Source organism: Myotis brandtii, unplaced genomic scaffold (genome assembly GCF_000412655.1).
Source record: "Myotis brandtii unplaced genomic scaffold, ASM41265v1 scaffold612, whole genome shotgun sequence".
In the NCBI taxonomy this organism is placed as follows: Eukaryota; Metazoa; Chordata; class Mammalia; order Chiroptera; family Vespertilionidae; genus Myotis; species Myotis brandtii.
In genome coordinates this window covers 1687185-1701599 of record NW_005370328.1, presented here as the reverse complement: position 1 = coordinate 1701599, position 14415 = coordinate 1687185, and the positions used below count along the sequence as shown (strand labels likewise).

Genomic DNA, 14415 nt, shown 5'->3' with positions numbered 1-14415 from the left:
CGGCATGGCTCAGTGGTTGGGCATCGACTTACGAACCAGGAGGTCACAGCTCAGTTCCTGGTCAGGGCAATATGCCCAGGCTGCGGGCTCGATCCCCAGTAGGGGCCATGCAGGAGGCAGCCAATCAATTATTCTCTCATCATTGATGTTTCTATCAGTCTCCCTTTTGTTTCCTCTCTGAAATCAATAAAAATACATATTTTTTAAAACATGATGCAGATGAAGATGTGTGGGGAAGAAGTTGAAGTGGTCCAGGAAAAGGATGGGTGTATAATGATGCAGGAGGGTCAACAGCCAAGCCTTACAGGATGCAGAACACTTGACTTCCTGCCGGGGACCTGAAGACACCACAGCCACTGTATTAGAAATAATCAGGTTTCACACCTTGACTGTGTGCTCCCCAGGGCTTCACAGCCATTCGGAACATTATTTTGTGAATTCCATGCCTCGTACATGCAGCATGGGTTATCCACCGTTTCCAGAGTGAATGACAGCCATCAACAAAGAACCACAGGTGAGCCAGGCAGCCTCCTAACAGAACCTTAAGTCATTTCTCCCCCAAAACTTACCAGCTCATCTATGGCATTTGAAGAAATTCACCTCAATAAGGAACGTAAGAATTTGTTTGTGTTTGGAAAGCATATTTTTAAGTATATATGGAGTTAATATACTATTTCTCATTCTTTCTGCTTTTATTAAAGAACTAGAGGCCCAGTGCACGAATTTGTGTACAGGTGGGGTCTGGCCGGCCCCACCCCCTGATCGAACTCCTGGTCTGGGGGACAATTTGCATATTAGTCTTTTATTATATAGGATAGGATGCTGTCCTCAGAAAGAAAGGATCATTTCTTTGAAAGGTAGTAGGAAGATGAAAACAGGTGGAAAATAGTTTGGGGTGTTCTTTTTACTTAGGATGCTGTCCTGACTCCATCATCATATGGCTGAAAAATCAAGTATTATACCCACATTTACAATGCCAGCAACTTATTCTGAAAATCCAAACTAAAAAAAAAAACACAACTAAAGACTAAACGAGCCTTCACTTGCTCCCTAACTCCATCCTTGAGAGACTAAGGAGGAAGCACAGTACGTGTGGGTGATGCACCAGGAGTGGGGCCTGTGAATGTGAGAAAGATTTAAACTGTCTGACAATTCAGAGACGGAAGACAGCCCTAATGTACAGATAAAACCCCAAGTGAAAACAGTCCATCATGCTGCTGGCAGTCAGTGGCACTGACTCGCTGGAGACAAATCTGGATCTACTTAAAATGTCAGGTGAGCCAAGTAATGAGTCTTCGCTAAGTAGGCCCCAGCAGAAGGAGCCTTCATGGTCTGCTTGGCAGTTGAGTATATATTACTGCAAGCCTGTTAAATAAATGAGTATTTAATACCTATTGGATTACAAAGAAACCCACTTACTCTAACAAGATCTACTTCGTTTTTTTAGGGAGAAAAGATAAAATGGTATCGTCACAAATGAGATGCTTCTTACAGCAAACAGAACTCAACACTGTGATGAGTGTTATAAAATATTTAAAATATCCAAGCATGTTTATGAGAAACATAATTTTCCAGAAGGAAATGGAGTGGCTGGTGATGTTTCAAGTGGCCAGAGAGAGAACCTGTGCTTGCTGTTTGAAATCCTAGAATCTCTGAGTGGAAAGAGACCTAAGCCAGCTCGTCAGTCTAGCCCAGCTTCAGAGAAAACAAACAAAAAACAGGAAAAATACATGGTAGGACAGGTCCCAAAATGCTGAGAAGAAATGGAAGTCAAACATTTATTCAGCCATGTTTTTATCTAAAATTTTTTGGAAAACAGACATTTTCAGGGCTTAAAGATGAACAATGAATTTAATTGCATCATTGGATGTGAATTGTAAATGGGTAGCAATTTAAAAAACAATTTGAAGTATTTTCAACTTTATTTTTTATTAATTTTAGAGGGAAACAAAGCACAAAGACAATGACTTCTTATAAATAACATTCTTAAACATTAAGTTTATTCTTCGGTTCTTTGTTGTACTATTAATATAGCTTTCTACCAAAATAAAATTTAAAAAAAATCCAAAATATTCCTTGCTAAACAACTCCATTTTACAATACCAATTTAGATCATCTTTTTAAAAAAAAAAAGAAAAGAAAAAAGAAAAAGTACAAGAAGAAATGGTTTTTAAAAGCATGTCAACAATGATTTTTCTCTTTTATGAAACATCTGCTCAAAATGAAAATATATTGAAGAGAAGCAATTGTCAGTTCAATTAATTATAAGAATATCAATTCACAATGTTAAAATAGACATTAATAAAATGCAATGTTTTGCAATTATGTCTGTATGTTGCATACTTACGTGCCCTGTCAACACACACATATGTATACATTATGTTTATCTTTAACCCTATTGTCTTAACTTCTCTTTGATAGCCACCGTACGAGTTATAAAAATCTGTGTATTGAAAAGTTGAGACTAATTAATTGGTTAAATTTTAGTTAGCAATGGACTATCTTTTAAAAGGGTATCATATAATTTAATAATGAAAGCAAACAAATCTAGGGAATATAGTCTTAACAAGTAAATTTGAGTAGTGGGAAAGAGGGAAGGAAGAAAAGAAAGAAGGAAGGAGGGAGGGAAGGAAGATAGGAAGGGGGAGGAGGGAGAGAAGGAGGGAAAGGAAGGAAGGGAGGGAGGGAGGGAATGACTCCAACACACAGGCTGGCCACTATCAAGTATAATAAATATATAAAGACAAAAAAAGTTGAATTGCTAATTCATGCTCAGCCTCTCTTGGCTACTGCTGGGGAATGGACAATTTGGACAGTAATGGAAGAGACCTATGCGCTCCCTAAAATTTTTAGCACAACCAATTAGTGTGATAGGAAGCTTTTGCTACTGTAGAAGAGCGGCTTTAAGAAGGAGCAGAGAAAAATCTCACCACCTTTTTAAGGAGATAAGGATGACACATTCTTCATTATAAATTGCTCTGGGCGCTTTGGGTTCCATGGGCATAGTAACTATAACTATATATAAAACAAATAAATTAGTGGACTTCATATCTTAAAAGATACTTGATTTACATTAAAAGTCCCATTTTTAAATTGTGCTTATTTCTCCCATTAAGATCAGGTACAGGCAGGATGTCATGTGTCTGCATTGCTTTTCGTAAGGACCAAATGGTGCAGGGACGTGTGCGCTTCTAGTGAATGTCTGTGCAGAGCGGGGGTGGGGGTGGGGGGCGCCTGGACATCACCACTTGTCTACTCTGGGTGTGGATTCATGGATTCCGTATAGTGAAGCACTTCCATAGAAGAGGAACTATTTTAAGTCCTCTGCGAGCCACGTAGAGGGCGCTAGAAGCCAAGAGTCAGCCCTCTCTCCTATCAGCTCAACCGATAAAGATGGATTTTTATGGTCGGGGGTGTCAGAGGTCCACACCCAGGTTAAGGGAGCACGAGCACCTAAAGGTGTTGCCTCAGAAGACTGGGACGATAGAAAAGACAGTAAGAAGCATGCATGAAGGCTGCAATCTTTACCACTTGTATGTGGGTCGGCTCTGCCCTCAGGAGTTAGAACCCGGTGAAGTGAAAGGAGCAGCCACGTTTGCAGGCGTCTGGGGCCAGTCGCACGATAACCTTACGGTGTGTTTATCAGTGGCTCCAAATTTGGCTTTTCAAAATGCCAGGGTTTTAGAAGAGCTTCAGATCTTCAGAAAATATTGGGATTTAAGGGGGGAAAAGTCTTTTGAACACACCTACAACACTATAAACCAGTGATGGCGAACCTTTTGAGCTCGGCGTGTCAGCATTTTGAAAAACCCTAACTTCACTCTGGTGCCGTGTCACGTATAGAAATTTTTTGATCTTTGCAACCATAGTAAAACAAAGACTTATATTTTTGATATTTATTTTATATATTCAAATGCCATTTAACAAAGAAAAATCAACCAAAAAAATGAGTTCGCGTGTCACCTCTGACACGCGTGTCATAGGTTCGCCATCACTGCTATAAACTACCATAAAGGTTTTAAATTGCTATCTGCACAATCTTTCCTAGCTTTCCCCCTTTACATCCAAGAGGAGTATTTAACACAAAGCACTTTTTAAAAATGACAGTTTTCTAAGTAACAAGCTTGTACAAAATAGCAGTTACTTCACCCAATTAGAAAGCTTCCAAAGATCAACTCCCCTGGTAGTCCATATTTCCTCAAACTGTCCTCTTACCACTGTACCCCTACGAGAGAAGGTGATGCTTAAAAAACATGTACATTTGGCAAATCGTCCAGGCTTTCCAAGGGCAGGCAGGCCTTCCTCTCCCTAATTGGCGGTGTTTTCTTTAGGGGACCACTCCCGAAAGGTCTATGACATACACAAAAACCCTCTCCCTCCTTTAAAAATCTCTTGGGAATTTACAGATTTTCAAAAACCTATTAGAGTGGAGCACAGAGAAATTTTAGGACAGGAAAACTACTGTGTACGATGCTATAATGTCATTATTCGTTTGTCCAAGTCCATAGAATGTGCTGCACCAGGAGTGAACTGTAATGTAAACTAGGTGATGGTGATGTATCAGGATAGGTTCCTCTGTTGTAACAAAGGTACCATTTTGTTCAGGGATATTGATAACAGGGGAAGCGGTGCATGTGTGGGGCCAGAGGGTCTATGAGAAATCTCTATACCTTCACCTTATTTTGCAGTGAACCTAAAACTGCTCCAAAAACACCAAAGCCTAAAAAAAAAAAAAAAATAGAAAAGAAAAAATCTCTAGCAAGGAGATTCACATGTGTTATCTTGGTCTTTACTTAACCAATAAAAGGCCATTACAAATAGAATATTATTATTGGTCATTACTAATGAAGGAGATAACAAATCAATATCTTCTAAACTAGGGAGCAATTTAGAATCTCTAACATTATGCAGCAGGTGACTCAGACATAACAATACGAGGCACATAATAAAAATGACTTGCTTTGCTTGGTTTTAAAGAAACTGCTAAGATGTGAAAAGGGCAGGTCGCTTCCATTCATTTTTGTTCACCTTGTAAATGGGTTGGCTCATGGCCTGAAATTTGAATTCTTGGGAGAGCCATTTATATCTTCAAATAAATGGGTTCAATATTCTAATGTACACCAATGGTTAAAATTTAAAATTAGTTTACTATAGTTGAGTTGATCTTTTTTTTAAAAAAAAAAAATCAACCTTTGGGAAGAGAGAGGTAGAAGTCAGTCTAGATCAGCGGTTAACCTGTGGGGGGTCGCAACCCCTTTGGCGGTAGAACGACCCTTTCACAGGGGTCGCCTAAGACCATCCTGCATATCAGATATTAACATGACGATTCATAACAGTAGCAACATTACAGTTATGAAGTAGCAATGAAAATAATTTTATGGTTGGGTCACAACATGAGGAGCTGTATTTAAAGGGCCAGAAGGTTGAGAACCACTGGTCTAGATTAATAGAATTTATAGTTCAATCATGATGAATTTAAAAAATACATTTTTCTTTCAATAATTACTTTATGTTCTAAATGAGGTAAAATTTATAAAACACGCACTAAAGTAATGTTGAGGGCACTCTGGTGATAATAGGGATGAGGTTTATTTTTGTCAAAACGTCAGAGGGATACGTTAATTGCGGTTGGTCAACTGTGAACTTCACACTACACTGTCCAAGGTTAGAAGATTAATGGGTACCTCTCCCCATTAGAGAATCCTCACACACACACACACACACTCACTTACAAACGCCAAACTCAACAAATATGGAACTGACACATCTTTCAATCAGAGATTCCCTTAGGACCTCACTGATGGGTCTTTTGAGTCACCCTCGATCGGGGTGGCACGAGACACAACCTCCCCGGCCTGTCTCATTTTAGAAACCCTTGGGTGCACTCACATTTGCCCAGGCCTCACACCCACACGTGAATGAATCAAGCTTAAAAGCATTAGACATTACTGGCATTTGCCACCAAAATAAATAAGAGAAATGAGCTGTTCTTTCTATCTAAAAACAGCCGAAAGTTGCTGACAACATTTAAAGGGAACGGTTTGAACTTGAGCACCATGAGCTGGGATGAAGGCGCATCTCTGTCGCCGTGGTAGGACTGGATGCGGTTAGGAAGCTGGCGTGACAAGTCTGATTTCTGCTCCACGAACAGAAGCTGTACTGTAATTTCAGAACAACAGGACACAGAGCAAGCGAAGCAAAACTGTGAAGTGTTTCTTCTTAGGCGGATGTCCCCGAGGCGGGGATGGGGGTGCTGGGGGCTGTGGGAGTGCTTTTTGGTAGCGGAAATCCAAGTCCCAATCCCTTTGGCCTCTGCATGGCTTGAATGGGCTCGGCCAGCCCCTTGCCATCGCGTCCGAGGCCCGAGCCAGGTGTCCAGCCCATGTTCTGGAGCATGCGGTTCCCTATGTTGTTTTCTGAGATGGGCTGGGCGTTTTCTCCAACGAATCCTGAAAATGTAAAACGACAAAGGATGTTAGTCCTGACACAGGCAAAGGTCTTCTCAGACCAAGAAAACCCTGTTCTCTTCAGTTTTCTTTCACAGAGGCACCTGGGAGGGAATCTCTTACTTACAAAAAAATAAATGCCTTGTGTCAAAATACTTCTTTAATACACCCGAAACCTTGTAATTTTATTAACCAACTAGTGGCCCCGTGCACAGATTTGTGTACATTGAAAGGAAATTAATTGGAAAAATATTTTAATTGCTATTCACCCTTTCTCTATAATAGAAGTGTCAACCAAATTCATGATCCACAATGACAGATCGAAAAACATGCGCGCAATTGGCACCAGCAAGAGCTTTATATATATAGATAAACTTGCTTAATTAGACCTGCTTTCTGATTTGGCTAAACTTTTTCCAGCTCAGAGAAGCACCCCAACTTCTCTTTCAGGTAATTGTCAGCAACACGCAGTAAATATCAACACTAAGCAGATTATTATTGTAGATCATGCAGGGAGAACAAAGGGTAAAATATTTAACTGCAGCAGTGTTTGACTATATCTTGCGCAGTGAGAAAACCTGGTCATTTTCAAGGTCCACCATTTCTTACTTCTTTTCAGTCAGGTCAAGTTTCTAAACTTCCTAAATCTCCATTTTCTGGCCAATGAAAAGAAAATAGGATTCCACCGAGTCTTCTACCTACCTACTCCAGAAATTCTATGAGGATCAAATGAGATGAGGCACGGGAAAATGCTTCACAGACATTTGGTTACAGTGTAAAGTGTTTCCACCTGACTGTAAAGCAAGTCATGTCCCTGGATGAAGAAACTCCAAGGAGGCTAGTCACTAGGGAGAGGAAGCCGGGTGTTGCTATGTGACATCATTACCTGGCACCCATCATTACCTGGGCTGGACTGTGGGCTGCATTTTGCGCCATGGGGACTCGGCAGTGTCGGCTGCGATTTGGTGGGCTGTTGCTCTGGGGTGGTGGCAGGGCCTCCACCCCCACTTAGGGGAAGCTGAGTGTTGCTTTGCGGGCACCAGGTCTGTAGTGCCATTTCTCTGTAAATGGACAGTGGGCATCATGGCAGCTCCTGCATTGAGCACCTGCCCCCTGGTGGTTATTGTGTGTCATAGCGACCAGTTGGATGGACACTTAGCATATTAGCCTTTTATATATATAGATGTCACCGCAATATGTTCAATAAAAAAGAAAAAAACATTTAAAAAGCCACTACAATTTTATTTTGAAATTATTATGGTGGTAACCAAGACAGACCTCCAAGGTCTCTAATTTTTTACTGAATAGCTACTGACCAGTATTTCCAGTTAAGCAGTATGTGAGCATTCTCTCCCATAGCCCTGATGTTTTGAGTGATTGCTACAAATTAATTTATTTCAATGGATAAGCTAAAATCAGATCCGAGGTCTAATACTGCTCTAGGCTACAGATCTGTTTAATCATATTTTGGATACAAGAGCTTGCAAAATCTCAGATTTAAAATGTGTTTTATATTTAAGAAAAAAAAAATAAGGCCAATTCAAAATGTCCCTGCAAAAACTGCTGAAGTGTGATACATTTCTGTTCTCAAGTGAAGAGCAAAGGAAAACTGATTCACTAGCATGATTTTAAAATGTTGGTATTTCAAGGATAGTGGCCCTGGAGTGCTGTGTTTTCATGTAGGTGGAAAGGAATCCATTCCCTCTCTTCTTAAAAATGCTAGTTTCGCTCCTTAATGAAAATAAAATAAAGCAAAGCATCATCTTGTACTTTGAAGACAAACAAACAAAGAAGAAATATTAAATGTCTCCAATGCTAAATCTTTCCACATAGAAACACAGACTCATCAAAAAAGCAAAAACAAAACAAAAAAGCAATGGCTTTTCCATACAACCTTAAAAACAAAACAAAACACCCAAACAATAGAGAGATACTTTGATTCTAGAATGAAATGTACTGTTGGTTTCCCATCCTTTTTCTTTTTATGAGATTAAGGCATGGGAGGGCACAGCTCAGCCTCTGCTCAGCACACCACCACCACAATTTTCCTTGTCTTTTGCTCCTGGCAGCGCTAAATCCTTTAAGTTCTTCCCTGGAAGGCGCTCCTCCCGCTAGGACAATTTTAGCAATAACCTTCCGCGTGCTCCCTCCCAACCCGCCTGATGTTGGAGCTCTCGTATCTATTATAGCCCATTCGGTCCTCTCCCCTCACATCTTCCAAAAACCACTGCGGATGGTAATTCACTTGCGTAATTGGCTCAAGAGATGAAAATCTTGTACCGTCCTCTCCTAGCTGCTAATCTGTCCAGCTGACTGCAAGCCTAATTGGCAGCTTGTTTAGTAATTTGGCTCCTAAAGTGTTGTATTGATGTTGGATAAGCAGCCAGTGGGAAGGGGAGGTGACGTGCTGCTCCCCGCATCGCCTCGTGAGCCCGCTTCCGTCCCTGCCCTGGGCTCGGAAGGCGTTCCGTGGTCCACACACACTTCTCCCCATCCTCCTCTGCACTTGACTAGCCAGCCCAGGGCCAGGGCTATCGTTATTACTAGTGATGTTATTAAACTATTAAGTTATAATACTGTCCTGTAGTTCTCAGTAACTAACTTAGGATCATAGGTTTTGATTACTGTTTAAAAAGGAAAAGCAGCATTAAGTACAGAAAGTGGTAGGTGTTACTACTCTCTGTCGAATATTTTTTATTATTTCATTTAAAAAGAAATTATGAACCTGGTTCAGAGTTTGATGCTCAACCACTGACCCACACCGGCTGGGCTGTTCAGGGCAACTTTTAATAAAAAGTGCACTGTTTAGAAATCTTCAGCCATTACTATAATTTACAACTTGCCTTTTGTGCCTTAAGTATTCAGGAAGGTTATTTTGTTACTAAAGGCCTGGTGCACGAAATTTCTTGTACTGGGGGAGGGAGGATGGTCCCTCAGCCCGGCCTGCATCCTCTTGCAGTCCAGGACCCCTCGTTCCTTACTGCCCACCTGCTCGCTGCTCCTTAGCAAGAGCACTGACCACCAGGGGGCAGCTCCTGCGTTGAGCGTCTGCCCCCTGGTGGTTAGTACCCATCATAGTGATTGGTTGTTCCTCCATTCGGTCAATTTGCATATTGATCTTTTATTATATAAGACAGTGGTCCTCAACCTTGGCTGCACATTAGAATCACCTGGGAATCTTTTTAAAATCCTGATTTCTGAGCCTAAGAACTAAATAAACTGACAAACAAAATAGATCCAGAGACATGGAGGCATGCAACAGACTGACAAATCTCAGAGGGAAGAGTGGGGCAGGAAGAGATTAAACAGGGAACTTGTATGCATATATGCATAATCCATGGACACAGACAATAGTGTGGTGGAGGCCTGGGGAGGGCCCCAGAGTGAGGTGCAAGGGGGCGAATGGGGGGAAAAGGGGACATCTGTAATACTTTCAACAATAAGGAGAAAGTAAAAACAAACACTGTTACATTGGAGCAATTTATATAATTTTGTATAACTTAAAATGTACAGAAAAAAGGTTGACTCCTCTGGTGACTATTTTCCCTATGATATTATTTCACTAGAAATCAAAATAGTAACAGCAAAAACTCATTCTGGATAACAATGAGTTTAGTAATGTATAGTGGACAAAACATTTAAAAAAGGTAATTGCCATAATAGTAATAAGTATATTTATATCTTTTAATTTTCATATCCTCAATAAGCTGTGACTTCTACCACAAACACAGACCGTAACCAACATTGCTGACTGCCTTTTAAAAATGCGTTAATAATATTCCTCCTATTTTGTTCAGGGCTTTTCTTCACCTTTACAGATGACATTTTTCAAACAATAAAATGCATTCTGCTGGCAAGCCTTCCTGCTTCAACAGTTCTCATTTTAGAATAGTAACTCTACATCCTCGCTGTGGCGACACCCACCGTCTCTGCCTATGTGACTTTGAATGAGGCAGGGAACAAGCCATACATTTAAAAAAATCAATATCCAACCTTATCAATATTCATTTTACTTTGTCAATACAAACTACAAAGGTGAAGGAGCAGTAAATAAGCTAAAGCACTGAAATAAACTTGGTGTTCCTGTCACAATTAATAAATGTTCAAGCGATAATGCTGCTGGCTAGTGCACAGCCTTATGAAGCGATGAACTTACGCTTCATGCTGGTGCTAAGATGGGGTGGGTACAATTTTCAACACAGTAAGCAGGTAAAGATGATCACATTTTGGGTTATTAATTTCATAAAAGCCTTTAAGTCTTTTTTAAAAATAATAGTTATTATGTATACAACATACCACTTTATATTTAGGGTCCTAAATTATTGTATTAACCCAGTTTGGAATTATAAAGTGAAAGCGCCTAATTTCCTGACAATTCTTTTGGTAAATCTTTTCTTAACCTGCTGTTTGACTGCATAGTAGTTCACATGTAAATCAGAGGGGATCATTAAACAATGTTCAAACTGTCAGGCTTTTAGCTCTTCTTCCATATTATAAATGAGAGTGATCTTCACCTCCATTTTTCCAGCTCAGATGGAATGTTGACTTAAAGGCAGGAATTGTGAAAATATGTCTCAATTCAGTGTGTTTTTTGAGAGGTCTGCAAACGGCCTATAAAAAGGTGAAAAAATTCTCTTTAATTCTACCTGCTAACTCAACTTCGGAAGCTGACAGATATAACTGACTCCTTATTATGTGACTGGCTATATTCCAGAATTTGAAAATGACAATTTCAGAGACAAGACAATCTAGGATTCACGACTTCATTATCAAAGTGTATTTATGCAAAAGCATTTCTTACTTGAATTCAAATAATAGTCTTCACCTTGGAGTTGATTCATTAATATTGGAAGAAATTCTTTTAGAAACTGAGGTCTTTTAAGTAACCTCACCCTCCTCCTCTTCGAGAGGAACTGGTGTGCATGGATTTGAGACTGTTCTGGATATGAGTGACACAATTCTCCTACGTCACTGCTTTTTGAATAATCATAAAAAGTTTTATGAGTTTTATTCTTGAAGGAAATTTGAAGGAAAAAATATCTAGTAATATAATAAAAATCCAGAATCTTAAGAAAATCACAGCAGTTTAGAGGTATAACATCTGGAATATGCTGGTGTGAGCTTCTAAATGTTTTAGGCTAAAGTTTAATGTTTGGAATTATAAAGTGAAAGTGCCTAATTTTCTGACAATTTTCAACACATACTCCGTATAAGTGGTTCCCTCTGGCACTATTGAGTTGTAACGTCAAAACCACCTCCCAGAAATAATTATACCACCCTCCTCGACCATTCTGTATTTTCCTTCTCCCTGCACATGTGTTGAGAAAGTGAGGGCCTGATCCAGCTGTTGTCTGCTCCTGATGGCTGGCAAGAAGGTGCTGCACTCACATTCCTACAATTGTTCTGTCTCTGCCACTAATGTCTGAATCACTGAAAGACAAGAGAATTCAGGGGACCATTCAATGGATCAAGGGCATTAAGAAGCCTACACCTGCCTATGAGAAATTTGACCTCAAGAACTTATGACATGTATTTGATCTGAAAGTGGCTATATGTTCCCACATAAAGAGATGTATCAGAAGTGCTCTAATATTCTGTATCTCTGCATAGCAATATTTAGATGAATCTTCTATGAAACTTATGATATGTAATAGTGTGTTCAAGTAAGCATATGCAATGAGATAGACTTCACAGATATAGTCTTACAAAAAGGTCTTGAGTAAGTTGTCAGAGAAAGAACATGGGTTTAGGGGTCATGCAGGTGTGGGCTCAAAACCTCCCTTTGCCGTCAATATTATAGAGAAGAAGATCCTCACACTTCTGTGAATTTTAATTTTGTGGTATAAAGTGATGATAATGACCAGCTCATAAAGTGGTTGTAAAGATAAAATGAAATAATGAAGTTTCTGGTACATAGTAGGTATCCAGTAAGTGGTAAATATTATTCTACATCAAAAGAAACACATTCTACACACAAGTGTTTCTGATGTCCATTTTCTGAAAATCCAATACAACTAAAAGATCAGATATTATAACCACAGGCATAATTTCATAATGTAGCCTTTTATATGGATGAGGAAACTGGATAATGAGGGCTGTAATTTTAAATTACTCTTCCATTTTTTTTTAGTGCTGAACCATGGGATAGGTCCCCTAAATAGAGAATTTAAGTTTCACATCTTTTTCCCCCCTCAAAATCCTCATATCAAGATTATGTGTGTGTGTGTGTGTGTGTGTGTGTACATATATATGCATGTAATATATATATATATATATATATATTTCCCCTTCTCACTGCTTACTCTGCTATTCACATGAATCTTATTTTCACAGTCTATAATTAATTGTGAAAAAAATAATGTTTCCTACAAAGGGTTTCCCAGATGAAGTTAAGAGAATGTTTATAAATCTGGATGGTTAAGGACCCCATGCAAGAGACCAAGGCTGTTATTCTTTGTAATTGACTGAGTATCTGCACTGAAAACGTTTTCTCATGGTCATCTGGCTGCATCGTGTTCATGCAACTGCTGTTTATTCCTGTGTGGGCTCCCCCTTATCACTGGTCCCCCCATCTCTGCCCCCCATACCATTGCTCTTGCGTGAGATTTCTGCAGTACATGCTAATCTATTCATCTCCCTCAACCACGCTGGAGTCGTTGCCCCTCTAGAAAGGCTCCCTGTCCCCTCTGGTCCAGTGACTTCTCTCTGTCAGCACTTGTGGTCTCCCTGTGCCACACTCATTAGCATGACATGCTCTTCCAATGACATGGCTCTTGAGTTGGAAATGCTGAGGGATGTTTTATTCTGATGTGAACGTTGTCTAATAAGGAACGACGATTCTGCTGAGCTGGGACTAGACACCAGACGGCCCCAGTCACGGCCAGCTTCCCATCTACTTGATTTGGAGGCTGAGCTTAAACTTATATATATTTTATTTCAGAGATGAAGGGGAAGGAGAGATAGAAACATCAATGATAAGAGAGAATCATTGATTAGCTGCCTTCTGCACACCCGCCAAGGGGGATTGAGCCAGCAACCCTGGCATGTGCCTGACCAGGAATCGAACCGTGACTTTCTGGTTCATTGGTCAACGCTCAACCACCAAGCCATGCAGCTAGGCGAGCCTAAACTTTTGTGTTTATTACTATTAATCTCTTCTGGGCTTATTTGCCTTTTATGCTCCCCCGCTCCCCCTCCAACAAGTCTACATTTCTTGAGGCCAAAGACACAGCCTTTGAAGATTCTGTGCCCTTTAATACCTCTCACAAAGCCTTGCATTGGGGCAGGTGGATAGCGAATACTTCATTGGTGGGCTGCCTGAAACCTCTACAGAAGCAACGTGCATCCATCCTTACACCAAATGCAAACGATGTAACAGTTGCTGGCAACCGTGCCTCTTCTTCGGCGCAGTGATGAAGAATGATCACTATTTCTTTCTTGATGACTCATGAACCTCACACGTGTGCTCTGCCCCCTTCCTTTTACCTGTTGTAGGAGGTCCAGGCAAGGGTGCTGCCTTCCTCCTCCGTTTGACATCTCCCATGCACAAGGATCCTAAATGCATGCTGGTTTGCCTACGGGCAATTATCAGAAAAAAAACACTATTAACAAAGGAGAAAAAGCATGATACACAAACACACAGCTTGTACAATCTGAACTTAAATCCAAAGGTTCTCAACCAAGATGGAGCAGCATCGTAAAACCACCAATCTTGTTTATATCGAAACATAATTACGTTTGTTGACAAGCGTTCAGCAGCTAAATGCGCCACCATAAATTGTTACTGGAATGAATAATATAAAAGGAATGCTTTTTAATTTTCAAAACTGGCAATCTTTCTGGCTCAACATAAAATCAAGCGCTGTGGCTTCTGACAGGAAAATAGCTAAGATTAATTATCTAAAGAGATCACAATATTGTTGCTAGGTTATCAATTGGTTACTAATGCTTTACTGTCAGAACAACATTT

The 14415-nt window shown here is 40.1% G+C and overlaps 1 protein-coding gene across 1 annotated transcript in view; it reads right to left on the bottom strand.

Moving 5' to 3' along the window:
- Positions 1-5570: 5570 nt before the first annotated feature.
- Positions 5571-14415, bottom strand: part of GPATCH2 (G patch domain containing 2) — a 94112-nt gene continuing 85267 nt past the window's right edge. The window contains exons 9-10 of the mRNA XM_005879890.2: positions 13932-14020; positions 5571-6449 (exon numbers count right to left, since the gene is read on the bottom strand). Coding sequence (XP_005879952.1) covers positions 6220-6449; positions 13932-14020 — 319 coding nt within the window. The 3' untranslated portion in view covers positions 5571-6219. The remainder of the gene's footprint in view (positions 6450-13931; positions 14021-14415) is intronic.